The sequence below is a fragment of the Branchiostoma lanceolatum genome, chromosome 10 (assembly GCF_035083965.1).
Source record: "Branchiostoma lanceolatum isolate klBraLanc5 chromosome 10, klBraLanc5.hap2, whole genome shotgun sequence".
NCBI lineage: Eukaryota > Metazoa > Chordata > Leptocardii > Amphioxiformes > Branchiostomatidae > Branchiostoma > Branchiostoma lanceolatum.
This window is the reverse complement of record NC_089731.1, coordinates 12,065,904-12,093,815: the sequence shown is the minus strand read 5'-3', so window position 1 is coordinate 12,093,815 and position 27,912 is coordinate 12,065,904. Positions and strand designations below refer to the sequence as shown.

At 41.9% G+C, this 27,912-nt stretch overlaps 4 protein-coding genes across 5 annotated transcripts; 2 read left to right on the top strand and 2 right to left on the bottom strand.

Moving 5' to 3' along the window:
• The first annotated feature begins 1,388 nt into the window (after window positions 1-1,388).
• Window positions 1,389-7,829, top strand: LOC136443650 (uncharacterized). The gene is made up of 7 exons (XM_066440967.1): window positions 1,389-1,520; window positions 3,402-3,496; window positions 4,419-4,485; window positions 5,229-5,302; window positions 6,049-6,141; window positions 6,307-6,390; window positions 6,746-7,829. The coding sequence occupies exons 2-7, from the start codon at window positions 3,419-3,421 to the stop codon at window positions 6,800-6,802; spliced, it is 453 nt and encodes a 150-aa protein (XP_066297064.1). The 5' UTR covers window positions 1,389-1,520; window positions 3,402-3,418; the 3' UTR covers window positions 6,803-7,829.
• Window positions 7,830-8,178: 349 nt separating this feature from the next.
• Window positions 8,179-10,204, bottom strand: LOC136443649 (galactosylceramide sulfotransferase-like). The gene is made up of 2 exons (XM_066440966.1): window positions 9,976-10,204; window positions 8,179-9,716 (listed from the first exon to the last, which is right to left on the bottom strand). The coding sequence occupies exons 1-2, from the start codon at window positions 10,191-10,193 to the stop codon at window positions 8,495-8,497; spliced, it is 1,440 nt and encodes a 479-aa protein (XP_066297063.1). The 5' UTR covers window positions 10,194-10,204; the 3' UTR covers window positions 8,179-8,494.
• Window positions 10,205-14,078: 3,874 nt separating this feature from the next.
• Window positions 14,079-18,720, top strand: LOC136443497 (uncharacterized). 2 transcript variants are annotated; one of them, XM_066440765.1, is made up of 8 exons: window positions 14,079-14,192; window positions 16,283-16,392; window positions 16,514-16,571; window positions 16,742-16,815; window positions 17,152-17,256; window positions 17,489-17,563; window positions 17,912-17,986; window positions 18,191-18,720. In XM_066440765.1, exons 2-8 carry the CDS (start codon window positions 16,318-16,320, stop codon window positions 18,209-18,211), a joined length of 483 nt encoding a protein of 160 aa, XP_066296862.1. In that variant the 5' UTR covers window positions 14,079-14,192; window positions 16,283-16,317; the 3' UTR covers window positions 18,212-18,720. The 2 variants fall into 2 exon arrangements, with proteins under 2 accessions (XP_066296862.1, XP_066296861.1); XM_066440764.1 differs by having other exon boundaries at window positions 14,080-14,192; window positions 18,188-18,720.
• A 3,221-nt stretch (window positions 18,721-21,941) lies between these two features.
• On the bottom strand, window positions 21,942-27,912 carry LOC136443682 (uncharacterized). Its single transcript, XM_066441003.1, has 6 exons — window positions 25,387-27,912; window positions 24,630-24,745; window positions 24,064-24,176; window positions 23,492-23,649; window positions 22,832-22,984; window positions 21,942-22,290 (listed from the first exon to the last, which is right to left on the bottom strand). The coding sequence occupies exons 1-6, from the start codon at window positions 27,817-27,819 to the stop codon at window positions 21,967-21,969; spliced, it is 3,297 nt and encodes a 1,098-aa protein (XP_066297100.1). The 5' UTR covers window positions 27,820-27,912; the 3' UTR covers window positions 21,942-21,966.

Sequence of the window (27,912 nt, the reverse complement as noted above, 5' to 3'; positions counted from 1 at the left end):
TGATGTCTACTATTGTCTGTTCTTCATCATCTCTTGAAGAAGTCACGGGTGGAGGAATATTACATCGTGGGTTTACAGCAATGTATGTAGAAGATCCTTCTCATCACACAGGTTTCATGTCATAGTTTCATACAGAAATCTTCATTAACACAAAAAAAGTACAGCGACTTTCGTAAGGTCTACTACATTCTATACATACAAACAGTCAAGTGGATACAAATGAATTAACCTATACACAAATATAGGTATGGGTAAATCGACATGTTGAGTCCAACGTATCATTTACACAAGTGTCCCCCATGAAAAAGTGCCCCCCCCCCATCTAAAAGTATCCCAAATGAAAAAAAAATGTTTCCCCATGAAAGAGTGTTCCGCGTGAAAAAAGTTTCCATATGTAAAAGTGTTCCCCCATGCATAAGTGATCCGGCCGAGCAAAAGTGTCTCCCATTTAAAAGTGTTGCACCATGCAAAATTGCTCCACATGCATGCAATAGGTGTTATAAGATTACTGTACGCCTCCTTGTGGTTGTCATTCGCTTAACAACATGAGTCTACTTTATTTCAATCAACAGATGTCCCACCGACTTTTTCACGCACGCGTAGCTCTGTAACAAACAGTTCACTAACTTTGGTGTGTCAGACAGGGGTGAGTGGGTCACAAATTACCAGACAACTAAGGGAACACCCTTCTCCGTTAAGTCGGTTAATCGTTCGGAAATGCCTTCTGGCACAACAACAGCGAAGGACGGTGCTTTGAAATACCAATTTACTAAAATATATTTTCTTATTCACAAAACATAAAACATACAAAAGGACAAGACTAGTTTTAATGTAATGTTTCATGTCTGATATTTGAATCCAAGATTGTGTATGTAATTCTTTTGTTGGAAGGAGCTTAAATCCTGCTTAAAGGTATCAAATGAGTAGGTGTCGTCGACATAACTGGGAGAAGTGACATTTCGTACGTTATCCTTCCTTTGTTACGATGACCGCCTAGCTGAGGTGAGGCCATCTAAAAACAGTGAACGCCCAACATCTAATCACCAAAGAACAACCGTAGGGACCATCTATGAATATGATAACATGTACATAACGAAAATATTCTGGTAGAAGCATGGATAGACTGAGTAATAACTGAGTAGGCGACTAAGATAACTACATAGCTAAGTAACTAACAACTTACAATGCCAACCGAAAAACCAAGAAAATAGTTCCTCGAACGTATGTTTCATCCAAGGAGGTTAGAAATATCACATCCATCTTTTAACCTCCTTGTTTCATCAGAAAATGACTTTTGTCGTAAGGAAAGAATTACAGGTTGGATAGATTCACTGATTTGTGTGGTGTATTCTCACGTCATTGCCGAGGTCATAGGTTACAAGTTACCTCGAACGTAAAAACTGAAGGAAACGCCCAAAAGCAGACGCGACACTCACGCACTAATTTGCTGTTCAATCTGCAAGGACACATCTGGACGTCTTTGTCTTAAGGAACTTCATTTTCTGTCCGTAACGTCGAAGGTAAGACGTCAGCTATTTCTAACACGTCATATGAATTGCAAGCAATGTGTGGTAGTGACAATTACACTTTCTTAACTTAAAACGCTATAATGTCTTTGGTGACACATGCAATGTAGACAGGGCGTCTATAGAATCTCACTAAAACTAAAAAAATGTCAATGGACCCAAACGTATCACCACGCGCGTTTGAGAACAGTTCGATACCCTTGAAAAGTTACAGCATAGGTTTTGTGAGCTTCAATATACTAACATTTGTGTATAGGGCTGTCTATTTGGTTCCCACAAGAATCAAGATGTACATTTATGACACGTCCTTGGGTGTAACACCTGGTGACATTTGTAGACCGCGCCTTCTTTAACAATAAGATCGCACGAATTGTTAACGTTCCAAAATGAGACAACAGAGGAACTTAAAGAAATGCCAGCCTCTGTTTGAAGCAATATGATTTCTGCTTTTGAATCTGACGCTCTGACAGTGTGGATGAACGCCACTTGCCTTATTCAAAGATGTACGCTAACTCCCTGGGCGCTCACAAACACACAAATGACACATGCGCTCTCACGCGCCTGCGCGCGTGGGAACAAACTGCTCGTCTCGATCGAGCTCTGTCGACATGTCTCTGTCACTCACTCTCTCTTTGTCTCTCTATCTATCTGTCTCTCTCTCCCATTCTCTCTCAATCTTTCACTCTCTCAGTAGCAGTGGAGTGAAAATTATATACGCGTATGTCAACGGCACGCCCCCTACGCTAATGAAGTAACGAGTCACATTGGCCAACATTCCGAATTACAAAAGGACTAGTGACATATGCTTGAAAACGTACAAATGTACATGTTATGAAAAGTTATGAGATATCTCTATTTACACAGTAGCTTTGAAGAATGTACGCCATGAACGTTACCAGGATTATGTTTGACAATCACCTCCTAATAAGCTGACACTTTGATATTAAGAAAACATTTGCTGATTTACCCAACTGGTTTTGCAAGATTCCACAGCTCGCTCATGTCACCTCGACCTTTGACCCGCACACCTTGAATGGTAGTTGGGTCGATGCCAAAATGACAAAGTTATCGCTCATGTAGACTTGTACATCGTTATTACTTATCAGTGATCTTTTAGCGGATTGTTTCTTAATAGCCTTGTACTCTAGCGAGCATGCTTTATGAGACATTGACGTTGTTGGTTATCATCTCGTGTAGCCCTGTTTATTGTAGGTTGAACGATGAAATAGACTACATAACGGTATGAAACAAATAAAATTTGATATACAGAGTCGTGTTACAGTGAGCTGAATAGTGCGTCCATCGTTCACCATAAGGGCCCTGATACACTTGTGCGTATATGCAAGTCCACATGAGTTGCGTATTAACAAGTTTTGTTTTAGGTTAAGTTTGCAGGTGAAGACGTCATTTCTTTGGTTTGATAACTAGACTGCACAACGGTGGGTCAAAGTAGAAAACAACTTCTTCCCTACAAACTTTACATAAACCCAAAAATGTTCATGCGCAACTCATACACACTTGCATATACGCACAAGTGTGCGGACAGGGCCTTAACAAAAATTTATTTTTAACTCATCAATGCTAGAAGTGATCGTGACTATAGAAGAATATGATAAGCGATGCGATAGCGCGTTAACAAAGTTTATAGCCAGCTGCAGGCCTTGATACTTTGAGTTGAACCATGCAACGTCACCATTGCACGCAAGGGCAGGATACTTGATATAATATTTTCGACTCTTTGGCGATTTTGTAATTCGGTGACCTTCTGGCCATCAAACAAATTGTGTTAGCAGTGTGATGTCAGCGTAATAGAACAAATCTCAGTTAACTGGACTTTAAAAAATGGTTATAATTACACCCTGCCTTATTTTCCAGAGAAAAGCTAATCGAAGATGCCGATCTTGTCGAATTCGTGCTGCGGCTGCTGTGACCTGCGGACGGGATCTGTGGTGGTCGGCGCGCTCTGTTTGGTACGTAAAGATGTTCGTGATGTTACAATTGGCCCATAGGTACGGTAAGAAGACTGCTAAGAAACGCTCACACCGGGAAGGACCCCTACTCTTTTAGATAAGTGTGTTGGATCTTCAGTAACGTGCCCGAGGCGTGGCTCTCAGCGTAGCGTGCGTAGTCCAGCGGTTAGCGGTCTTGCCTCTGGAACTAGAAGCCCCGGGTTCGATCCCGGCTGTGTCGCTCACCCGACATCCCCGCCACCGGAAAGGGTCGCAGTCCTTAGGACGGGACGGTAACGTTAAGCCGTGGTCCACTATTCATTGTGCTGGTTGAAAAGAGCTAGGGGAATTTACCCGTTACAATGAGCCTGTAAATACTGTACATAGCGTCTGTCTGCTCTGTCACGACCAGTGGAAGATGATATCATCTGTTCATTGAGTTCATTTGAGCTAAACTGTTTCGAGGTCACTTTTCTTACTTTCCTTTCCTCAAACACGGGACCTCCATTTAACGTCCGCTGTTCGAGGCGCGTCCCTAACCGACGCTAGGTACTCGTTTTCACCTGAGTGAACATAGGAAATTTATGGAAAGAGGAAAGTCGTGTAAGTGCCTTTCCCAAGGGCACAGCATCCGGACATATCAGGGGATCGAACCCAGGACCTCATGGTTCCGGGCCAAACAATCTAACGATATGTTTTCTTCAAGAGTTTTAGGACCACTCTCACAGCTTAAGTAACAGACTGACAATTACCATTTAAGACCTGTCTATGATCTGACTGTACTTGACATTGTATACAAGCATTTATGAACGAAAGTCGTGTTTACAACCCTTACAACATTCATATAGTTAGGATAATCTAGATGGATGTCCTTCAGAATTAACAGCATTAGAAATTCCATATTGAAGAGTCCTTCTGATAAATTTTCACATGTTTATTGCAGAACAATGCCGTCTTTGCTTTCCTGTATGGTCTTGCCACTACTGGATTGAGCACCCCCGGCGGTTGGAGTAAGTTTGTTTGTTTGTTTGTTTGTTTGTTTGTTTGTTTGTTTGTTTGAACCTTTCTTTATTCATGATAAGCTCAAATCGGCACGCAGTCCGCTTTTCACTGAGGTCATGAGGGAAGAGGTAAGAGTCAGATACAATATAACAGAGATACACAGTCATTTGAGTCCTAGTAACTCTATCAACATATATCATTACATATTTATGGTACAACAATATACAATTGCTACAACATACAACATATAGCAGGGCGAAAGCTGGTACATGGTCCGTGTCCGTTCGTTTTGTTCATTTACGTTACTTCAAGAGTCTCTTAAAACAAGTCAGATTCGGAGTCATATGCATTACCTCCCATGACCAACCCAGATTGTAGAGCACCTGACCAGACAATACTGTTTATTCATTCCGAAACAACGTGAAATAACTTTCATGTCGTGCGATTGACGCTATCGTGTTTGTTTCCAAATCATCGTGATCTAACTGATCTTTCTTTACACTACAAATACTTTGTATAATCTTTATCGTTTCTGTCTTCCATTCAAGTTCATGTATCATACGTGGTGAAGTATAGAAAACTAAAAATAATGTAGTAGTGTATCATGCGTAGACAATTGTATATACATTATACGAGGCCAGGAGAGCTAAAACATTTACATTCATTTCTGTTCCACAACAATCGTGCGTTTGGGAGTGGTCACACATACCTGATTATGCTAACCAGCTTTTATTGATGTTTCATGTTTTAGCTGCCTGGGTGACCCTCATCTTGGAGATCCTCTTCCTCATTGCTTGTATTCTCCTGCTCATTGGCATCAAAAAGGTAACGCGTCCCTTGTTTCATACTACAAATGTAAACTATACTATTAACTATCTGATGAACTATTGCCCACCCACCATCAGTGTACAATCTGAAGGAAGGCCATAGTATGCAGCTACAGCACCAATGAAAGTTCATTCTACCACCGAATCGTTTACGATGATACTAAATTTGTTGATTGATTGATTGATTGTGAATGCGTGTGCGTGTGTGTGATTATGTTTGTTTATTTGTTTGTGTGTTTACGTGTGTTTGTTTGTTTGTGTGTGTGTGTGTGTGTGTGTGTGTGTGTGTGTGTGTGTACATGTGTTTGCTTGTGCTTGTGTTAGCGTCTGTGCGTATGCTACGAATCTCTCTCTCTCTGTGCTTCCTTATGTTTGTGTGTATGTTTGTGTGTGTACGCGCGCGCGTGTGTTTGTGTATGACACTTCCAAAATGGTAAAAATGCATTATCGATAACGCTAGAGAATTTCCCTGTAATTGTTATCCTTGCAAGTATAAGTCTACAGCTTTTGACTCTCTATTATAAGTTTTATCATTATTGTCATAACTGTTTCCTATAATTTATGAACTTATGCTTTTACTATTGTACATGGTTATCACATTATCTGTACAATATCGTCTCTTGCTTGATGGTTCGCTCATTGTATTTGTTATTTTCATTTGAAAAACAAATGTAGATAAAATATACTATTAAGCTCGCTCCTGAATCTTCGCCAAAAAGTTTCCTGTTGGCTTACCCTACACAGGGCAATGTGACGTTCATGAAGATCTGGCTGTTGTTTGCCATAATCCTGGTGGTTTGGGAGCTCATACAGATCATCGTCCGCAGCGTCCAGATCGTAAGTAGTGTCATTACAGGTTTGCGTAGCAAAATCTTTGTTGGATCCGTTGGCATGCGTGGTGGCCGCCATCTTGAAAGTAGACTGTACTGGAAATTACTGAATCAGAGTATGTGCCTGTTGGTGGATAATGTCTTAATCAAATATGTCTTTACTCACTGATAGGTCGGCGATAAAGGCTTTGGAGCGGCACTAGCCCAAGTACTCGGAGTTCAATGGGTCCTAGTACTCATCTTCATCGGAGTGAAGGTGAGCTATATCTGTTTGTTCCCGGATATTACTTTGCCCATTTAGGAATTTTATTCAAATTCAAGTAGCAGTAACATCTGTTAGAAATGTAAATGAATGTACTGTGACGTCAATAAACCCTTTCCAAACTCTGGCGCCATTTTCAATCTGCTCTCGCGAGAGCTAAATCTCGCGCGCGTGATTTGAGCAGGTGAACACTAAACAAGCGGTAATAAGACAGGAGCGGTATTAAAAAGCGAAACAATGGCGTCCCCAATAGAAAGCATCGTTGAGTCACCTTCGCCAAGAAGGTTGTGTTTTTTTTACATGGTAGAAGAAATCTGATTTGAAAATTTGCCCTATGTTTATCTTTCAGATCTACGGTATCCTGGTGGTGTATTCCTACACCCAAACCGCCACCGTCGTGGCGTGAAGTGGATCAAACTGAAGAAAGGGGTCCACCAACAGCTTTGTTGAGACATGACATGACACAATGTGTATCTTACTTTGTCTTTAGATTCATAGAACGCTTGTTGTCATTCTAAAACTAACGATGCTTAATTACATAAGCTAAGCACTGCTAAAGACATGGCAGAAGATAGCTGTGAAGAATAGTCAAGAGATTTGTCACGTGATAACCACGTGATGCAAAGGAGACCTGCCACGTGATAATCACGTGTTACTTACAAAATCCTGTACATGTGCGTAAGAAATTCAATGGTAAAAAAGGAACTAATGCCTTCTGCCTAGACTAATAACAACATGCAAGCGAAGTAACTGTCGAGTGGTGTACGTCGTATATAGAAGAGAAATGATATAATATCATACTGACTGAGCCATTTCAATCGTGCATGACTTGTACTATAGTTTCTGCAATATTGTATGGTCATGTCCTACAAGTAAAGGTGTAAGTTGCAACGGTAATAGTAGCATGAATTAACAATGTGCAACGTATTTAGTAAAGCGTGGGGGAAAATAAGCTTAACTATTGTAACGGCATGCAACCCCGTTCACCTAGTATGTGAACCCGATTTAATTAACGTTCAATTGTTAGTATGTTCGCACATATTGCATATGTATCAATATTGCTAGATTTCACTAAAATAAATATGATACTTGAATGACACAAATGCACCACGTTTAAGCAGTCGAGGTGGAAATTGTTTTATTGCTGAATAAGTAATAGTTATATCATTGGCTCTAGTTACGTCACTTAAACATGTGATAACAGTATCACTCCATGTATTTGTTCATTTAGCGTTACATTCGCAAGTTTCTGATTTTTTTCATTGACTCTTGTATCTATGTAATTTCATGCTTACTTATATGGCTTGATTGTTGTCATTTAGTTGTGTTTGGATCTATTGAGTTTGGCTTAACTGCCATTTGATCTATTAAGCGCATTGCTCTTTGGATCTGTAACAATTTGAGGTGAAACGGAATAAAGATGTAATGGTGTACATGAACGCGTTTATGGTTTTATTTTTCGGAGAGAACTTTTATGATATTTCAAGCGAATCCAAAGTTAATTCAAATCATAATTTTCTTTCTGCAATGGTAGCCTCCCTATTAGTAGATTACTATACCAAACCATTTCATTGCAAAACTTACACATTCAACTCAACGATAAGGGCATTATTTCAATACTTCCATATGTATTGGCCACGTAGACTACCAGTGGTAGTTACCCCCCTCCCCACCCCCATAGCAATATTTGTTGTAATCTGCCAAAATTACGAGATGGTTTCTTTTATAGCATTCACTGACGTTTTGAGAGAGGGTGTAATCAAAACGTATCAAGCTAAGTGTGTTGTAAATTATCATAAAAAATCGTCATAAACATATGCCAACATTACAGATTTATATTGATTCTATCCTATTTTACTCTAGTTCAGACGAGGTAGCTTAGCGCTGCCAACAGAAACGTTGATGATTCTAGCTAAATGGAAAGTCAACGATAGACCAGTCAGAATTGCCCTGAAACCTCCTTGCCCTCCTTGCCCATGGTCACTGAAATGTCGGTGTGAATAAGACACTTGCCTGTGTACAAGGAGTTTTGTTATTCTGTGACTTACCAACCTGATGAAACTATTTACGTTGAGCAACAACGTTTGTTCTTTCGTCATTAATTACCCGCATGGCCATGCACCAAGCTTACATGCTTCTTGTACATCTTCACTCTTCTATATGTTCCCCTGTACCGGGATGACGCAACCGCTTTCCGCAGTATCTCCAGAGTACTGCTGTCATATCGACTTCGCAAAATTTCGTCCCACGATTGCCTTTTTCGACCCAGCATTGAGCAAAAGGTAGGTGTTATTTCAAATTTTTCGTTCCAGGTGCTATTTGTGACAAAGAGGTTTTTTGGCTTATTTTTATCGCAACAGTACTTTGTCACGTCCATGTTTACTTGTTGAAAGTGACGCACTTCCGCTTGGAAATCATCCCCTTCTTGTCTGATCTGCCGCCATAAGGATTTATTAAAATGTTGATACATGGCGGAGTCTGCTTTGTTATGTTTTAGGAACGTTTGTTCCATTTCGTCAGTGATATTTGGCTTGGCCGCTTTGGCTTTTTTAGTTCGATGTCGATGGTCGTAGAGAATGTCTCGAATAGACCAACACATCTTCCGTTTTAAAAGCACTAAAGACTGGTCAAAGTATTGGAGAATCATAACCAATGTAAAGTCCCGTTCGATGCCTTGAATGAAATCGTCGATAGCTGTCGAGTTCTCGTACGAACTCTCGGGAAAACCGAGATCTCGCACCATACAATTCCTGACGCATGCGTGTTCGTAGTTAGGATCTTTCGGTCCCGCGGGATGATATACGTTGTCCCATTTGGTTGGGTTTTGTAAGTATTGTAGGATGGAGGAATTTGATGTTCTGGTGTGACTTTTTTGGTGCGATAGATGTATTCGTCTCAGCCACGGATTCCGTTTTTCTGGGATACTCCAACGACGCCTGAGACCTATCATTCCTGGAAAGTATTTCGCCATATCGAAGTAGTAAAATGCCGACAGGAACCGAGAAACTGGCTCTCGCAAAATCGCCACAAACTTGGTGTTTTCAGGCATGTGTCGGAGAATGCCAGTTCTATTGTACACAGCGTGGTGAGCAAAGACGTTCCAACGTGAACCCCTAGGGGGCGCTTCGTAGTCGCGTTCCGTGATTTTGCCAAAGCGCCCGATCTGTGGCTTGTCCTTTTCTTTTGGCAACGCCACTAGTAAACGATGGACGTGTCCGAATCGCAGGAAAATATTTTGAGTCGTCGAAGACCCACATTTGTGGATTTTCATGAAGGCTACGTTCTCGAGGAACTTGCATTGTGTCAAATCAGCCGTCTTTCTGTAAAACAATGAAAACTTGCTGTGTCAATCATTTCATGGTCAGCGAACTAGTTCCATGCTTTGATAAGCCCAACAGCGAAGGTGTCCATGTGATCAAGAAAGTTTGAATATTAAACCTTCTTGGTGTGATCCACCAATAGTATAAATCAAGCGAAACAACGTACATGCAAGGGAACAGCATAGGTGAAAAATACAACAAACTAGAGACAAACAACATACAGCCATGGTATATAAGATTCATATATAATCGTCACTACCTTTGCTGTGGTTCAACAGGCGTTGGGCGCTGCTGTTGCTTCTGTTTGTAAAGTAACGTAGAAAAATACATGTCGTCCTTCATTTCCGGTTGCGGCTGCTCTACGGCGGAAATGACGTGTGAGGTATACCTGACGTAGGTGCCATAGTACGCCAGTATGATGACGGATGACACCACGACCGCCACGGTCATGCGCACTAGAAAGTCGAGGCTTATCATTTTGATCGATACCTGGAAAATTGATGTTTCATATCATCGTAATGCATTGGATATTCTTAAAGTATTTTACACAAGTCTAAGAGAGACAAAGTACATATATTTTCAAAGAAAAGAGTTGTCATTACCATACCATATACTATTGTGCCTGTTTCATAGAATTCTTTCCCAAAGGCCAAGCTTTTGTAATACTTGTTTAACAGATGTAGAATTTAGATAACTATATGATTATCCCGGGCCCGCATATACAAAGGAATATGCAATAAAAATCAACCTCTCCCTTTATCAAACAAACGTTCAAATACAATCTATTGTACAATTGATTTGAAATATTCCTTTCGACTGCAATTTACGACAATCGACAAGACGGGTGGAAACCTTTATGCAATGAAGTGCTTTGTGTAAGCAGTAAGTCTATTCGCGTGCAAGCCCATCCATTGCGGTCTCAGTCGTTTAGTTTAGATCAGCGGCTTGGTTAACGTCTGTCGACAATAAAGTCGTGACGCACAATACGGCAGCTGTGCCCCGTCCTTGGACCAGGTCCAAAGCCCACACGCATTTGAAGCCTGAAAAGGTCGGCTGACGTCCTTCATAGACAGAATGCATTGTTTCCTAACCATCTACGGTGCGAGGGCTGTCAGTGTGAATTTTCCTCAAGTTTATCGTTATCGTTTGAAAGTGGCGTCCTGGTGAGGCCACGACTTTACTGTTATAATCTCCCTTAGTGAATTTCCAGGAAACGTATATTTGTATGTATACAATGGTTTTCTTCCCCCAAAATGCTACGGTCACATTTCCAATCCGGGGCCCGGCCGGGTGTTTGCGAAAACGGGAAATTATGAATGCATAACAAGAAAATACACAATATATGGTCAGGGGTAATTCTTCTACGTTTTGTGTCTTTTGGTGTCTTTTATATCATATTTGTCGTTCCCACAAGCTGCCCGGCCGGGCCCCGGATTGGAAATGTGACCCTAGCTGTACTAGTACTAGTGTCGAATAAACAGTATATTCAGTCAAACGGTGAAAATTATGAAATATATGGAGGGGCTGTAGACATTTCAGAAAATGGAACATGCGGTACAGTTTTATCGTTACTGTGCGCTGGTCCTATCTGAATCTTGCTTCGTAATTTCCATTGGCCTGAGTGTCATCCTGTTTAGTTCCAAGCTCTGCCTTTACAGAACATGTTTTTCTGTGAAGGCAGAGCCTGGGACTAAACAGAATGACACTCAGACTAAAATTCCACTGGAATAGCTCTTTGCTTGCTCATCCGTTTGAGTTCGGTCCAGCGGTCGCAACCCGCATCAATTACTTAGTGGATGAGAGTCTGGCATTTTCAGGTAACGAACTCAAGCTGAAACGAGTACTTACCATAGTATTCATCTACAAATAATTTACCAATTCAAATTCGTTTCAAAGGTTTGTCTCTTTGTAACGTAGGTCTCAAATGACTGCATGTACACTGTAGTTTCGGGAAGAAAATGCCTCACCCCCTCCCCACTTCCCTGAAATAGCTAGCAACAAAAAGAGAAAAAGGTATTCTCTACACGAATATATGTATAAGGTCACTTTTCCGTACGTTGTTATCGAAGCGTCAATGCAGAGAATAACGGATGAAACAAGGGACATACCTTGATGCTGAGAGATGTACCTCCAAAATCAGACTGTCCTGTATCTCCCACCAGTCACGACAGTACTATAGACTACAGTACGTCAACAAGAAACCTCGCGAAATTTCACGACACCATTTACTTGAGACCGGTACACCCAGAATAGCGTGCTAGGCGTTGTTCGTCTTTCTGGTGCTTATTTCTGCATGCTCAAACCGTCCAAATCTCTGTAACGGTTAAACCTCTTTCTAGACAATAAGACAGCTGTACACAAAGGCATCCTCATGCATATCGGAGAAGAGGAATTGTTATTGATCCGCGACACAAATGACGTTGACGTCGGCGTGATATCCTGCCTTTAGTGACGGATTGTGACGATAACTACTTTACCACCTTGTACACCTATCCCATCACGCGAGGCTTACATAATGAACATGAAAGAAAGCGAAAAACCAGACGATTTGTCACCATAGCGACAATATGTTTGCATAATATTGAAAATGATATTCTATTCATCGAATTATTTTTGTTAGTCTGTAAAGAGTGCGATGTCAGCCATTCTATGTCCGTGTCTGTGGGGTGATATCGATTGTAAGGTTTTACGATGCTGATTTCTGATGGTTGCTGACGGCCATATCAATCACCCCATCTACCGAAATGACACAAAACTGCACCAGCCATCTCTATCGGTAATTCCCCGGAGAGAATAAAAGCAGACGTTATATCTCAATATCGGCATGACCATGTTGTATGCATGGTATTTTAGTATCTGGGCGACTTGATAGTGTCTGGTCTTGAAGTGGATCATGTACTATAAGATTATCAATGTACAGTCCCCTAATATCATGGGTGTGGTATTAATGTTTACAAATTGTTCGAGAAATCATTATGATTTTGAATACAACTAGCTAGTTGTTGAACAAGTCCGTCGGAAAGTCAGCAATGCCCTCATGACCGTGGGAAAATATGTAAGTTATTCACATTTCTCAAATCAAGTACAACAGATTTTAAGAGACTAGATGCTACAGACAGATTTGAATATATCTTTAGCTGCGACAACCCCCACAATGTAAAGATGGGTAAATATATAAAAGACCGCTTTGCCATCTGTCATTAGAAAAAATACAGAAACTCATTGTTAACTCCACTCGATTGGAACACTTTATCAAGGACTTATGCTATACCTTATTGTATAAGTAATTAGGAGTTAAAGTTTCAGTCTATTCCTCTATATTGTACTATGTTTAATAGCTGTTGCCATACATTGTACAGCTCCTACCCTAGCCTGGATGCCAGACTCTTTCTATGGCCTACACAGGCTACCAATCGGTTCTAGATCCAACCTGACTCCAAGTAAATTATACAGATTTGGATCCGGCAGCTGAGCCTATATTGCAGAGAGAGTGAAAACTTTGGGAGCGGCTTTCCCGGCCTTAAGAGCTCGAGGTTTTAATATCGTCCAACGCGGTGGGTCTAGCATCCAGGTTACAACTAGATCCTACTACCCCTGTACAGTATTGTAATTTCCTTGTCTCCCACATGAAAATTCGTATATATCTGAACGCGTCCGACTACCCACCCAACACGGTTCGCTCGTGGAGCGCCCCTACTCAGAGTTAAGTGGTGGTTCCTTGTGGAATGCGTGGGTTTAGTCTACTACACTTGCTTTCCATCAGGCGAACTATACACGCGATACAATGAGACTGTCAGAGATATTTAAAACATTCCGTATGGACTATGGATGATTATCTGTGTATAGCTAAGTGTTTACACAATGCACTGTGTCAGATGCAGGGTACATGTATATGGTTCTACGATTAAAAAGAGTAGTCTTGACTGTACAATTGTTTTCCAAAAGAGAGGTGCAAATGTTACAAGACTTTAACGTTACAATGCGAGAAAACAAGCTATGACAATGGAATCCGAAGTGTTCGATCAATGACACAAACGACAGTATGGTAATTGATACAGAAATGATTGTTGTCTATACAAGGCTTTTACATGCCTTTATTTCTGCAATATCTTGAAGCTGTTAATATATGGTCATATATCATAAAAACAGTACAACCAATCAAAAAAAAGTATTCAAAGCTCAATTGGGTAACAGCTGGTACAAGTCAAATTGCCTTTCGATAGCATAAAAGGCAAGAAACAACGGTGTAGACTTGTTCTCCGGAAAATTACACCTCAAATCTACACAGACAAGCACGATAAGAATCATCCCCTGGGGCAGACCATTACCTATACAGGTTGGGTCATGAATTTGCATAAACACCGACACACCCAAAACAGCGCCAGATGCGTGACATCATTTTACCGACTGTTTTTGAAAAGGAGGCGACAGAGCGTCGAACTGACAATACGGGCTGTACCATTTTTAAAATACCAGGTGTGTTCTCCCTGAAATAATCGATTATCCGATGTTCAATCACTAATAGGTACCCATTTATAAGAGATATTGACTTAAGATTGTCAAAGTGTCCGTCTTAAGGGGAGTGTCTTGGCTTTATTTCTTAGAATTGCGTAAAACCGGTTGAATCTCTCTCTCGTGCATAAGTGGTTCATCCCTGAGGTCACATTACTGAACCTGTGGTGTGCGTGTGGATACACCCCGTGTAACGAGCAACAGGCCTTGGTTTTGTCGGTTTGTGTCCGACATTTTGGTTTACAAGAAAACGCCAGTCTGTTTAAGACGTTTCCGGAGAAAGCAGGTGCGTAGAACCAATGTAAACTGGACTCTTATCTACGCTACTCCAGTTTTCATGTTAATGACGTGTTGTAGTTGCACGATCAGAAACGCTCTGAGGGAAGATTATTATGTCAAGCGAAGATCTATTAGGTGACTGTGACACCTGAGGTGTTCTAAGGTTTCTTGTCGTATGTTATCAACTGCTACTTTCAAACAGTGCTGCATTGTTAACTTCTCGCAGTGAGTGGTTCCTGTTTGTTTTGTGAGAGGATCTTTTATTTGAGCTCCTCGTAATTTGGCGGGTTTTGGTGCTCCATTTTTAGTGACACATGCCCAACCACAGACGTGGTGTAAGTATTGTGTCGCACTCAGTGAAACCAACAGAATTTTAATCAATTTAAGAGTTCGAGGATAACAGCATTGTGGTTTGGGGCAGTTGATCATACCTGGCGGGAAAGAAATTATAACTGAAACATTTCAGGAGGTCTCAGATGATCTCAGATCGCTGTAGGCTATATTCTACGCGGGGCCTAGCTAATCGTTCAACACGTTGAAGTCGTTACCAAATTTAGAACACGATGCTACTGACACAAGTTATGGCCTGGCTTTACTCCATGGCTCGGGCTAGAAGAACCAAGTATTATGTGTCGATAAGAAGTTACTTTTCCAGTCAAGTCTCTTGAGGGATATTGAAGGCCATTGAGACAAAGCAGACAACATACTAGACACAAAGTCGCTGTTATTTGAATATATCGTAATACTGCAATCAATTTACTTCTAAAACAATAATCAGCCAATAGTTTCTGCCCCCCTCCCCTCCCTCGAGTAAAACCCTTTCACGCTCCAATTAGCTGCAATCATCGCACGAAGACATTTGAGACCCCAGTCTTCTCGGGAACATTTTACGGTTGTGTTGAGCCAAGGACTTTGGTTGGCGCTCGCCTCGGGGTACGAGGGGTCATCCATTCATTCTCTGAACAGGGTGTTTTTCTCTCCTTCATGAACTTTGCAAAAAGAGCAAAGCGTTATGTTGAACAAAACAAAGAGCTCGAATGTTAATCACATGTAGAAATTAAATTATAAGGAAGGTAACATTTTTGGTCTGAATGCTCTTCAGGGTTTGTACAATTCAGTAACCCGTTGCAAGGCAGGGTGTCCTTGAACTCAAGAAAAGGACTAAGGTGTGATATGTTTGTAGCGCTATAATCAAGGGGCGTTTCAACCTTTTTACTGCAAAATGATTAGGTCTGCTTGGGACGAGATTTCCTTGGTTGTACCTAGCAATTGTCACACTTTATTCCAGCCGAAGGTTTTCTTGAACGATTGCTAGACATTCTTCTCTCAAAGCAGTTGTTTGGAAATAGTCCAAAGTCAGTTGTTCTATCAGCGACCACGGCTCCAAAAATGGACGTTTATCGCTCTTACAGAGGGGTATAGGCGTCGGCAAGGAAATGCGATATCTGGGCTGCTTTCTTTTGGAATGCTGAGGATCTAGGAAGACTAAAAAGAGAAGAAAGACCTGAACATAATTCAAATCTTTTTGCCTCCAACCCTCTGAATGGACCACGAATTACATAAAATTATCCACTACAATTGTCTATCAAAAATTGTATTGAATTGTCAATCAAAAATTGAATTGAATTGTCTATCAAAAATTGAATTGTCTATCAAAAATACACTACAAAAATGTCTCAACAAGTAATAGAATGAATTCATTGACGTCTGTAGCTTTGGCGATTTCGCTGGAGGTCGCTTTTGGACCGTTGATTAGATGTTATGTTTTGCTTCAGTTCATGAGTGACAAGACAAGCATCAAGGATTCAAGATGACGCTCTTAAAGTCATGTTGCTGTATCTTCACTGTGAAGCTGGGTTCTGTTATCACAGGTCTTATCTTTTTGGTGAGTACTGTATGACAAAGATCTGAATTTAGTTTTATTTCTTGATCGTATGTGTTGCTGCTAATTTGTGAGATATGGTCGTTGTTGTTTTACAATTTTATATATTTGGGTTTCTTTTCAGATTCTCTGTATTGTGGACATTGGTGTGAAGGTTGGATACCGAGATGCCTATGGTGGGGGTAAGTGTTCACGTGATGACTAGTTGTTTTGATAGTCTTGATTGCTAAAGGCATAGAATGTTATACATTATGATTTTTCATCTATAAGCAATGTTGAGTCATTAACTATAGTTCAACGGTTGAACGTTTTGGACTATATATAACGTTGATTTACAATGTTCTCATTGCAGTTGCCTGGTCGAGCCTGGTGTTTGACTTGATCTTCATTATCTTCAACGTATTCCTCATCATTGGGGCGTACAATGTGAGTACAACGTAAATGTAGTCTTTGCTGTACATGTATTAGTCACCGTGCAAGGGCACCACCTAGCGGGATAGTAGTGAACTGCAGGAAAGGTAAACCACTATCGGTGAGGTGACCAGGGTTGTTGATGTTTAACCTTTCAACCTATACAATGAAGTCTAGTCATGTTGCACGACAATCGTGCGTTCATCCTCAAAAACTGAAATAATAGTATAGTATAGTATAGAGTCAACAATGTACTAACTGCAACCCGTACGGATAAAAACTAAAACTTTTCTTCAAAAGTCTAGCTCGTTTACCGGACTTTTAACACTGAGCTTTCCCCCTCCCCCCCAGGACGTACTGTGGATGTGTGCCCTGTGGGTAGTGGTGGCGCTTGTGTACCTGCTAATTCTTCTCATACAGAACATCGTGGCAACAGTCACAGGGAACAACAGCAAGGTGTGTGAACTAGTTCTCTTGACAATCAATCGTGTGATCGACGATTAAAATGTTAAGTAGTCAAACTGCTAAAATACACGTTGAAGTTATAGAAAGAAAGAAATGCAGCTTCTTTTCACGAGATACAAAAACTGTGGCTGCTATTGTAATCATATCACACTGACCACTTGTTATTGTAGTGTAATCTGATTGTTACAGCTGTAATTCTAAATGGAATGATCGATGTTTTCAGTTGCTTGGCGCTGGAATCGTCCAGGGTGCCAACGCGGGAACTTGGATCGTCTTCGTTTTTGTACTCTTAATCATGGTGAGGAAATGTCCACGGCATATCTGTATTGCTCTGCTAAATAAGTATTTCTGTTTTTAGGAGAAGGTCTTATGTCTTTCATATAGAAAGTACCTTTCAAAGACAATGTTAAGGTGTAAAGTCCTATATGTAATGCCTTTAATCTTCATTTCCGTTTTCACTGCTTTAAGATCCATACTTCAGTTACACCCACCAACTTGATTACTGATACGTTATGATCTCGCCTTTCAAGAAAGCCTGGTCCAACCCTGAAGTTTTTAATCGGACCAGTTTATACGTGTATGGTTGTTATGCTTACACGTCATTACAACATGGAGGGGTATATGTTAATTTCTATTTGATTGACAGGTCTACGGTCTGCTGGTGGTCGTGTCGCACTGCCAGAACCTCCGAGATGAGGAGAACAGGGTCCCGAGAGGAGAGGTAGGTCACGTCAATCATGTGCTGTTTTGTGATTGTCGATTCAAATCCAACCAATAAGCCTCAAGTTGTGACACTTGTTCATTCGGTAGGTCAAATTAATAAACCACGTTATGGTAATCAGCACATTCTGTTTTGTGATTGGTCCGTTCAAAGCCAACCAAAATACCGCAAGTGGTGACACTTGTTCATTCGTTATTCCAACAGCCGGCCGAAACCCAAGCGTAGCCAGGGAAGAAGGCAACCTGAACGCCGGACCAGGACAATGTCGCAACCATATCGTGCATTTTCAAAGAAAGTTCACTGCGCATACCGCAGATTTATTTTCTGTTTTGATAGGAAGAATCATGAATCATGAGATGCGATATTAATAATCATGCTACAGCGTACTAGTAATTGCTGTATAATTAGTTGCATCGGTCGTTTGTATTGCTGTCTGAAATAACTTTGAGTGGAAAGTTTTTTAAATCTTTTTATCTAAGACAACCAAATATTCAAATACTCAGACCCCGGAACCAGTAACCGTGGCAGTAATGTTATACCGCCGTACAGATGTTTCAGTAGTTTGATGTGAAGTATGGCTTGTAATAGATTACATCAATTCTATATCTATATCTCACCTTAAAAACTTGTTGATATTGTACAAGAAGGTATTTAACTTTCTCGTTTAGTGAGAAATATATGTTTGTCATGTATCGCATTCCAAAGTTTTCGTATTAAACTTTTTGAGCAAATGATGTTTGTGCTCGTTGTGTTATCATTTGTTTGATTTGATGTTTGGTGATATGAAATGGGTTTACCTGCGAACGAGAGGGAAATGAATCATGTATGGGGAAACGATGAAATAAATTACACAAACTAATGTAGGAGCAGAGACATTGGCCGTCTTTGGCTTTCTATGTGAACGGTGTACATTACATAACGTGCGACCACCGGAGTTAATATCAGCATTACCTTTCTATTATACAACGCCACTATACTTTGTTTTGGAGATTTCTAACAAAATAAAACAGTCGTGTAAGAAAAAAAAGAAGGAAGGAAACATGTTTTCTTGGCATCTACTGTTGCTATGCAAAATTTACTACTCTTCGAAATCAAATATTAACTCAGCACTTGTACTTTCACCATCCATAAAACAATGATGCCTTTTATGAAAATGTATGACCGGATGAAACACTCTTTAAATCTAAAGCGATGTCGGGAAGTACGTCGCTTTGTTTAGATTGCCTCCGTGGCTGTATAAGTAGCAATTATCTCATTGTCCGCAGCATGGTTACATACATGTAGGGTACTTGATGTATCCTATGCGCTATACGTAGCCTCTACCAGGCCCCACGGATGGCTGGAAAAATATCAGAAATTGGCTAGATAGAGAGAATAGTATGCTAAGAGAGTCGGCTACGGAGAGAGGGTCCAATATGCCATCCACGGGGCCATGTGTCATCTATAGGTCACAAACTGTAACTTCTATAGCGGACTAACTTCTCTGGTATGTTATCCGTCTATTTGGCCAATTTGTACGATTTTTGAAGCGACCTGTGGAGCCTGGTAGAGGCTACGCTATACGTACCATCAGGTGCTAGGTACGGGATGGACTGCTGACCTTTGAGCATATTTCTTTGCTACATGTATTACGATTTTACACAAAACCAAAAAATGGATCAAACTACCACATAATATGTCTGTGAAGTTGGTACCAATTTGCAAACTTAACACACCTTTTCCTCAGGTTGGTGAAGCTTTGCTAGGGCAAAGTTACTCTCTGAATTTACTGTATCTGTTTCAACAAATTCAAGATGGCGGACAATTTATGACAGCAGTGCAGTGTCGATTGCGTCATACCATTATAATGTAGTATGACCAAAGGTTTTGCCCATTTTGTCCAATGCTAATTGAAGATGAATTTCACTTTGTTATGGAATGCTCTAAATACGATTTTTTACGTAATAAGCTATTGACATTTCTCAAATCAAGTACAACAAGTCTCGATGCTAAATGTACAGACTGTTTTGAGTATATGTTTAAATTCAACAACCCCCACAGTGCAAAAATAGGTAAATGTACTGCTTTGTCATGTATAGATGTAGATGTAGATGTAGATGTCATTAGCAAAAATACCGAAACTAATGATTAGCCCTACTTGATTATAACACAATATAAAAAACGTATGCAAGTCCTTATTGTAGTAATTAGGATGCTAAGTTTTATTCTATACTTCTATTTTGTATCATGTTTAAGAGTTGTTGCCATACTTTATACCGTGTACAATTGTCGTACAATAAAGTTCTATCTTACCAAAAATGTCGTACCATATGCATTACCTATGCTAACATCTGCCTAAATCTCATTGACAACTCTGTAGAGTACACTCATCAACTTGTCTAGACGGACGTAATGCTACTTGGAAACCGCTGTGGATGTAGTTAGGAAAGCAGCATTACTATTGGCGCACTTTTACTATGACCGAAGTTTATCATGTTTGCCTCGCACATTAGAAACTCCGCTCTATCAAAATTTATCTGCTAGAAATTGTTTACATGCCAGATTAATAAGCTATTAGTCTTTCCGATGGCATGATTACCTAAAAGATTCAGTTTAGAATTTGGGGTTTAAACAGCTAAAGGGTACGTATAGCTGCACAACGTAACTGAATGCAGTGTTGGATTGCTTTGAAACTTGAAAGAAAACCACATCACAATGATATAGATTTAATATTTACATTTATTCACATTATTCACATATTTAAGTCAAGAGCAAATACATGTGGATGTAAAAATCTAGAATCCTTTGATATCTTTACCAGGCAAAGAATTATGCCTTCGAATAACATTCCCGGCCAAAGGAAACTCACAAAGATAACATAAAACTGTTTGTGTTTGACACATTCGCTAGTATACCTTTTTGACTATGGAACTAAAGCATATGGCCGTAGCGATTAGATTATCATAATATATATGTTTATGTATTTACAGTAAATACAAATATGAAGTAGTAAATTCCAATAACAAATAAAGCAAGTATCTTTGATTTTAAAAATATTTTCTTTTGTCACGGAATGATATTTACTTTTGTCCTATTCATTTCATTTTGAAACAAAAGACAGGAGGCTTCAAGAAATATCTCGGCTCTCTAGAAATACATATTTATAGACATAAAAGAACTTTAAAGTATTCAAATTTGACATGTCAGTAATATACAGCACATTGCAGTACAATGTATGTGTTACTCAAAAATTACATCAACGAACATCGCGTTCGTTTGTTTATCAAAACTAGACGAATTTGATGTACATTACATAACGTGCTTTATCAACAATATGTAAACTGTCCTACATTAACAGTGTTTACTTAGGCCGGTCCCTACAAGTACACAGCTGTCTGCCTTCCGTTTAGTCTGTGCCGGCCGGATACATTTTTCCAGCGCCAGGAAAAGACGATACTGCGGTATAAGGACACAGGACACAGGCGTGTGTAACCGTTTGTCTAACATACACAACCCGCCTAGTTTTTATCATGGGACGTAAATAACGTTGCCATCATACGTTTCAACGCACTATTCAGCTACGCAATGCCCTTTTTGCGTGAAAGTCTTTGCTATGAATCAACAGGTACTGGATGCCCTGTCCTATATCAGACTCAACGTTGAACGCGATTGTGATCATTGATGTTTTCCCATATCATCAAGTTTGGCTATTCACAAGCAATATTGCACGATCCCAGCCGTCCCGAAAGCTAAAATGTACACACTCACATTTTTAGAGGGGCTAAAACAAACATCTGTTGAATGACCTCGAAAGTTCGTATCAGTTGGTGGGAAAAGAACAAATTTTAAAACAAATGTTAATTTATTACAGCTCATCTTTACTTAATAAACAGCATTATTGTAGTTTGCTATGAAAAACTAAATGTGGCATGTCAGTGAGCCAGTACTAGTATCACAGATGTTTGTTTCTGTTTTGTTTGTTTGCTTGTTTGTTTAGATGACTAAAGCCTGGTGACACTGTCTTCCTCGTTCTCGACAGGAGGGGGGTACAGAGGTGTGGGGTTTTCAAACTCAGGAGAACACGGAGGAATCAGAAAGGCCTGACTCGACGATTTTTTCATGCATGCCTCAGAGATTGTGTCGACGGTTGCAGTGGGCGAGGACGGTACCAAAGTGGTTTGGGTGGGGGACTTTTTTATAGGACTACATGGCGGGGTGCTCATGCCTCTCACGAACTTGCCGCCCTTACGCTTCAGCCCGAGTCTCTTCTTGTACAGGTTCAGCACTCTTGTGTTGCAGACGAAGGCGACGAAGAGAAACACTCCCTGCAAAAAATATATGAAAGATCAAATCTCCTTTAATACAATGATATGCTCTTCTTTTCAATAATTATGTTAAATGTACAATTTCATTCGTTTCAAAGCATCCTCATTTGAGGTGAAGCATGATGTTTTTTTCAAGTAGCTAGTGGTAGTGCAATGCGGCTTCGCTACACTACACACGCGTTTTGGGCCAAGCACACCGGGTCACCCCTACTCTTCTCGATAAGTGTGTTGGGTTCTTTTACGTGCTCAGGTTTGACGCTTGAGGCTTATGCCTGAAGCTCCCTCATACACGGGGTCGCTTTACGTCACCATCCGAAATGACGAATGCAATCCCTTACAACATGCCCGAGCTGGAGTCGACCCCTATGATCGAACTCGGGCCCCAGGATCCACGGAATTTGAGAAATTTGAGAAGCAGCCACCCGGAGGAGCGTTACCACTTGCGCCACGGGGACATGTCTTAAATCTTGCTTCTCGACGACACACTCATACACATGCCAATCAAACAGAAATGTGGATATTTGGTATCGGGAAATGTTACCTGGAGACAGTTGAAGATGATAAAGAGAAACCAGAGGATCTCCGTGAGGATCCGAGTGTTGACGACCACAGCCAAGAAGCCGAAGATCCACGTGAAGCCCATGACGGTGGAGAGACGCACGTACACTTTCACGTTCTGGCGAGCGTTCTTACCCTAGAAAGGAAAAAAAGAACAATATTTGATTCCATGTTACATGCCTGTTATTTTGTCATTAATCATTTGATAAGCATTGCAGGATTCTGTTGCATGTCCTTGGTGACGTGGTTTGATAATTTACCAAAGTTGTAATAACTGTACTCGACTGCAAAAGCAAGAGAGTACAAGGATGAACAGGTTTTTGAAAACAACAAAAACACAATCTCAACTGTTGCAGCCATTGTACAGGTAGAACATGTGTTGTGATGGTACAGGACATGGTCACAAATAGACTCAAAGTACGTCTTGGGATATTCACATGTTGACAGACATGACGGCGGTAGTAAGGTAGTAAGCCCGCCGATCTAAATTAGCGATACGAAGGAAGGGGTCAACTCTCTCGGGCTAGACCTCCCCCGTAGCGCTAATTTAGATTGGCGGGCTTACTGCCTTGGTCCGCCGAAGGAATTGGCTAACGGCCCGATCCTCGAGTCTGGCACCCAGGGTAGCGTCATAACACCGTACCTGCACGGAGCGGGTCCTAGTGATGGAGATGACCGTGATGATGAACAAAATGGCGTTGGCCACAATGATGATCGCCAGCGGGACGAAGAAGGCAAAGATGAGCGGATACAACTTTGATATCCAGCACGTCACTTTGCCTCCATACCCAAACTCGATATCTACAGGGGAATAAAATTACACTTGTACTCAACATAAACATTTTCATTGTAAATAAATGGGTGAATAACTAGGGGGCCCAAGCCTACACACCTTACTTTCCCCGAGATCTATCTACCACTCAAAATCACGATCATAGCATGTTCTGAACACGAGATAAAAGAAACGGAAGTTTCGCTGCAGTACCGTGTAACAGGTCGCTAGGGGGTCAAAAGCTGATAAGTTTGAGGTCTCCACAAACCAAATATCAAGACAATCCGTCCAGGCATTCTCGAGTTATGTTGTTCATCCACTTACATACAAACATAGACACATCACCTACAAACGCTACCAAAATATAACCTTCTTGTGGAGGGTGAAAATCGGATGTACAACATAAGTAAAGGGTAGGAGAGTAATATTAAGGGGATAGTTACCTTTCAGAGGGCCAGTTTCAACAAACTCCAGGACTGCGCAGATAGAGACGATGATGAGGGGACACCCCCACGCGTAGACCATGTAGCGAAGAGCCTTTCTCATGTGGTCAGACCTAAGGCCAAGAAGACAGAATAACATTCATGACATGAACCAATTCGTCTTTGCGTGGATGATAAAAAACAAGAGTTGGTATATAAACATGGTCTGGTCTACATGTAGATAATGTTCATTTAAAAGATGTCTCAAATAAACGTTGAGTAAACGTTAGTGGGGTCGTGTGGCGTAACGGCAGGGTGTTCGACCCAAAAACCAGCGGTCCCGGGTTCGAATCCCTTGACGCCACTGATGTTGTGCCCTTGGAGAAAGCACTTTAAACGACTTTCCTTACTCCACCAGGTGTAAAAATTGGCATATTGTACGTGGCACTGTTAAAATAAGTTATGAAAATGCAGTGCCAACGTCCTCCTTGTCTGTCAAAAAGCAAAATAGATTATTGAAAAGGAACAATGGAAAATAAACGTTAGCTGTTATGCATGAAATAACGAGGTATCAGCTTTTTAGTTACCTGCAGCGGACGATGATAGTTTTTTCCACCACGAAGGTCTTGTACACCATGAATGCAGTCACGTTCATCCAGAAGAACGATGTCAGGTACAAGTAGTGAATGCCCATACCTGTCACCTACAGAGGTGGAACATTACATTCAGAGCTTCAGAAGCAGCTAAGAAAAGCTTGTGATACCTTAAATAAGCCCCCTTCTCACTGAACCCGCGGCACGTTGGCGACCTCGCTGTGACCGAGGGATTTGATAGCGCGCTCAACTAATTTCATCGATAAAAAACGAATCTTTTTACGCTCTGTGTTTTGGTGTCATTTTTGTTATGCTTGTATGTTTTGCATGATATTCACACTATAAAGTCAAGGGTAGCACAAATCCAGTTTAGGACGCAGCAATGTCACCAACGTGCCGCGGGTCCAGTAAGATAGGGGCTTAACTAACGCGGCGGCATAACGCTACCATTTTTAAATACTTAACAGCCCATTTGTACATAATTCGGTTAGATGGAATTTACAGGGCATGTACACGACGTGAAAGGCATGTAACATGAGAAAGTGGCACATAATAAACGATCATGATAGACGACCGAAAAGAGGGCAGATTGATGATAAGTGTCTGATATACTACGGAACAGCAAATATTTGACGCACAGGAGTTTAACAAGATGTTAACGCAATGTGTTAAAGTTTAAATAGACTAAGGTTTCGAGAAACAAACTTAGGGCATCTATGTGGCACATATGAATACGAGCCTAGTACCTTACCTTGCAAAGTAGATCACTGGAGATGTTCTCTCTGTTTACAGACGACAAGAACACCACCTGAGAGAGGAACAAGGAGGTCGACAGGTTCAAGATGGTTAGTCCCGGGAGAGTCCGAAGGGACGAGAAGAGTAGGTACGTCACTATGGTAACGGCCAGGGTGGTGAGAGACACGACCATGGCTACGAAAGTCACGACTCTGTCTGCTGTTATCGCGTTCAGCGCTTCCACGGGCTCATAGTCTATCCCGGAGTCGTCTGTGGTACTGTTCTCACAGAACACGACATGTGGCTGTCCGTTGATGATGCAGTATTCGCCAGGAGGCATGAGATAGTCTCCATAGCCGCAGGCGAGGTACAGGAGAGAGTTGTTGGGGAAAAGCTGGTACTCGGACTGGTTCAGGGGTACGATAGGACATGAAGTCTCGTCAACGCACACGAGAACTTGCGCGATTTGGGTCGTCAGTTCTCCAAACTTGGAGGCATGCATGCTGACGGAGTAAACCGTGAATTCTTCCTCGGAAAATGACTTGCACGTGGAGTTGACGTGTAGAATGGTGTTGTTATCTTGGTCGGTCATGAAAATGAAGTCCATGTAGTCGTACACCCTTGCGATTGTTCCGTTTCGACATTGGAATGAGTCAACATCGACGTCTTCCGTCGAGTCGATGGCGTTGACTGGAACGCCGGCGATGTAGAAGTCAAAGTCCTCAAGATTTGCATACAGGTTGTCTAAGAAATAGCTATAGTTGCCATTCATGATGTTGTCAGTTATTGGTATTTCTAGGGAAAACGTCATGCTGAAATAGGATTCTCCTACAGGGCCGTTTTGAACGTTGCTGTCTTGTGGAGACCTTCCACCGGAGGAGGCGTTGGTGTTAACTTGCTGCCAAGGACTGTCAATGTTCACATTGATAGATTCTAGTCCTGCCTGACTGATGTTAAAGAGACCGGTTACGGCTCCGATCACTTGATGCTCGAGTTCTTCGTCCACAAGGGAGGAATACGTCTGGATCTGGATGGTCAGTGTGATGTGAATGGTTTGTAAGACGGCGCTACTGTTCTGGTTAGAGACGCACATCTTGTCCCAGAAGTCGTACGAGAAGCCGTCACCACAGAACACGGACCTACAGATTGCCAGGAACGGGTCGTAGATCTGACCAGCCTCGCAGGACACCATCTCCACGTCCTCATCGGCCGCCGGGTTGGTGAGATCAGTGTACGTGAAAGAACTCTCCCCCCGGACGGGGTCGAAGTCCATGAGCACGGAGAAGGCCGCGGGTAGCCAGCCTAACGGCCCGCTAAAGTCCATGGAAGCACCGGCATCGCCAAGGCTCAGCCGTCGGTTATTTTGTACGTTTGAAGAGGTCTGGTCAACGCCTAAAGTCCAGTAAAAGCCGTTAATCCGACGCCATGTTGGACAGAATAGATCGTTGTTGTCGACTCCGTTACACATGGCGCAGTGTCTGTTTTTATAGGCAGTCAGTGGAGCTTTGGAGTCCCCGCCAAGCACGATAGACTCGTACGATTTACAGGTCTCCGCGATGGTTGGAGTGCTGTCAGGCGGGCAGGACGTCACCAGGTCCGGCTCGCAGAATCGGAGCGGCCGCTCGGTGCGTTCAGGACGTATGCGTACCAGACACGAGTGGTTCAGGTACGTAGGGAGAATGGCCGGGTCCCGGCTGTCAGGTGGTCTCTCCCAGCAGCCGGCATGGACGTTCCAGAAGGTGAAGTTCTTCATGTGATTACACTGGGCACAGAAGGCGTTCCTGTAGGTGAAACCGTCCTCTCCCGTCACGGGAAACACGGAGAGAAAGTCCGTATTGTCGGTGTCCTCGCACTGTCTCTGTATGTCCGCGTCCACCCAGCTCGGGGAACATCGCGTAACAACCCAGTGCGTGTCTTGGTAATAACCAGAAATTTTTACGCAGTCGAAGTTTTCTAGTGGCGGGCTTTCCCCAGCTGTCCCGTCTTGTCCGTCCGCGGCAGGAGGGTCCGTGTTGCCCGACCCTTCGTCGGCGTGATGACGGGCACAGACCGAGGAGTAGTCAGGGCAGCAGTCGTGGAAAATCTCGCAGTCCGCGTCACAACGACAGTTGAAGTACGACTGGTAGTACGAGTTACTTGGGTCGTGTTCATCACAGTGCCCCTCACACGACCCATGCGGCAGACAGTACGAAAGGTTCGATATCTCGTTCTCCACTTCAGATATGCTTCTCTCCACCGCCCCGAAACTTCTCTTCTTCTCACAAGACGGTTGCGTGTATTCGGACGTCGGCTGCCGTATCCATATGGTTGGATTTTGCGTATCTTCAGCCCCTGTGGCAAACAGCCCCCCTTTTTCCCTCGGGTCTTTAACAGCCGGGAGGGCTAGGACGAGAGGGAGGAGAACAGCCGCAAGGTACATCGTCGTAGTCAGGTCAAGAAAAGCGCGCATTTTCTAACCAGCAGCGACATTTAGAGAGCTTTGGCTTCCCATCGGGCGCGCTTAGCTCTCTGTGAAGTGAATGTTGCAAAGTGCACTCCTCGT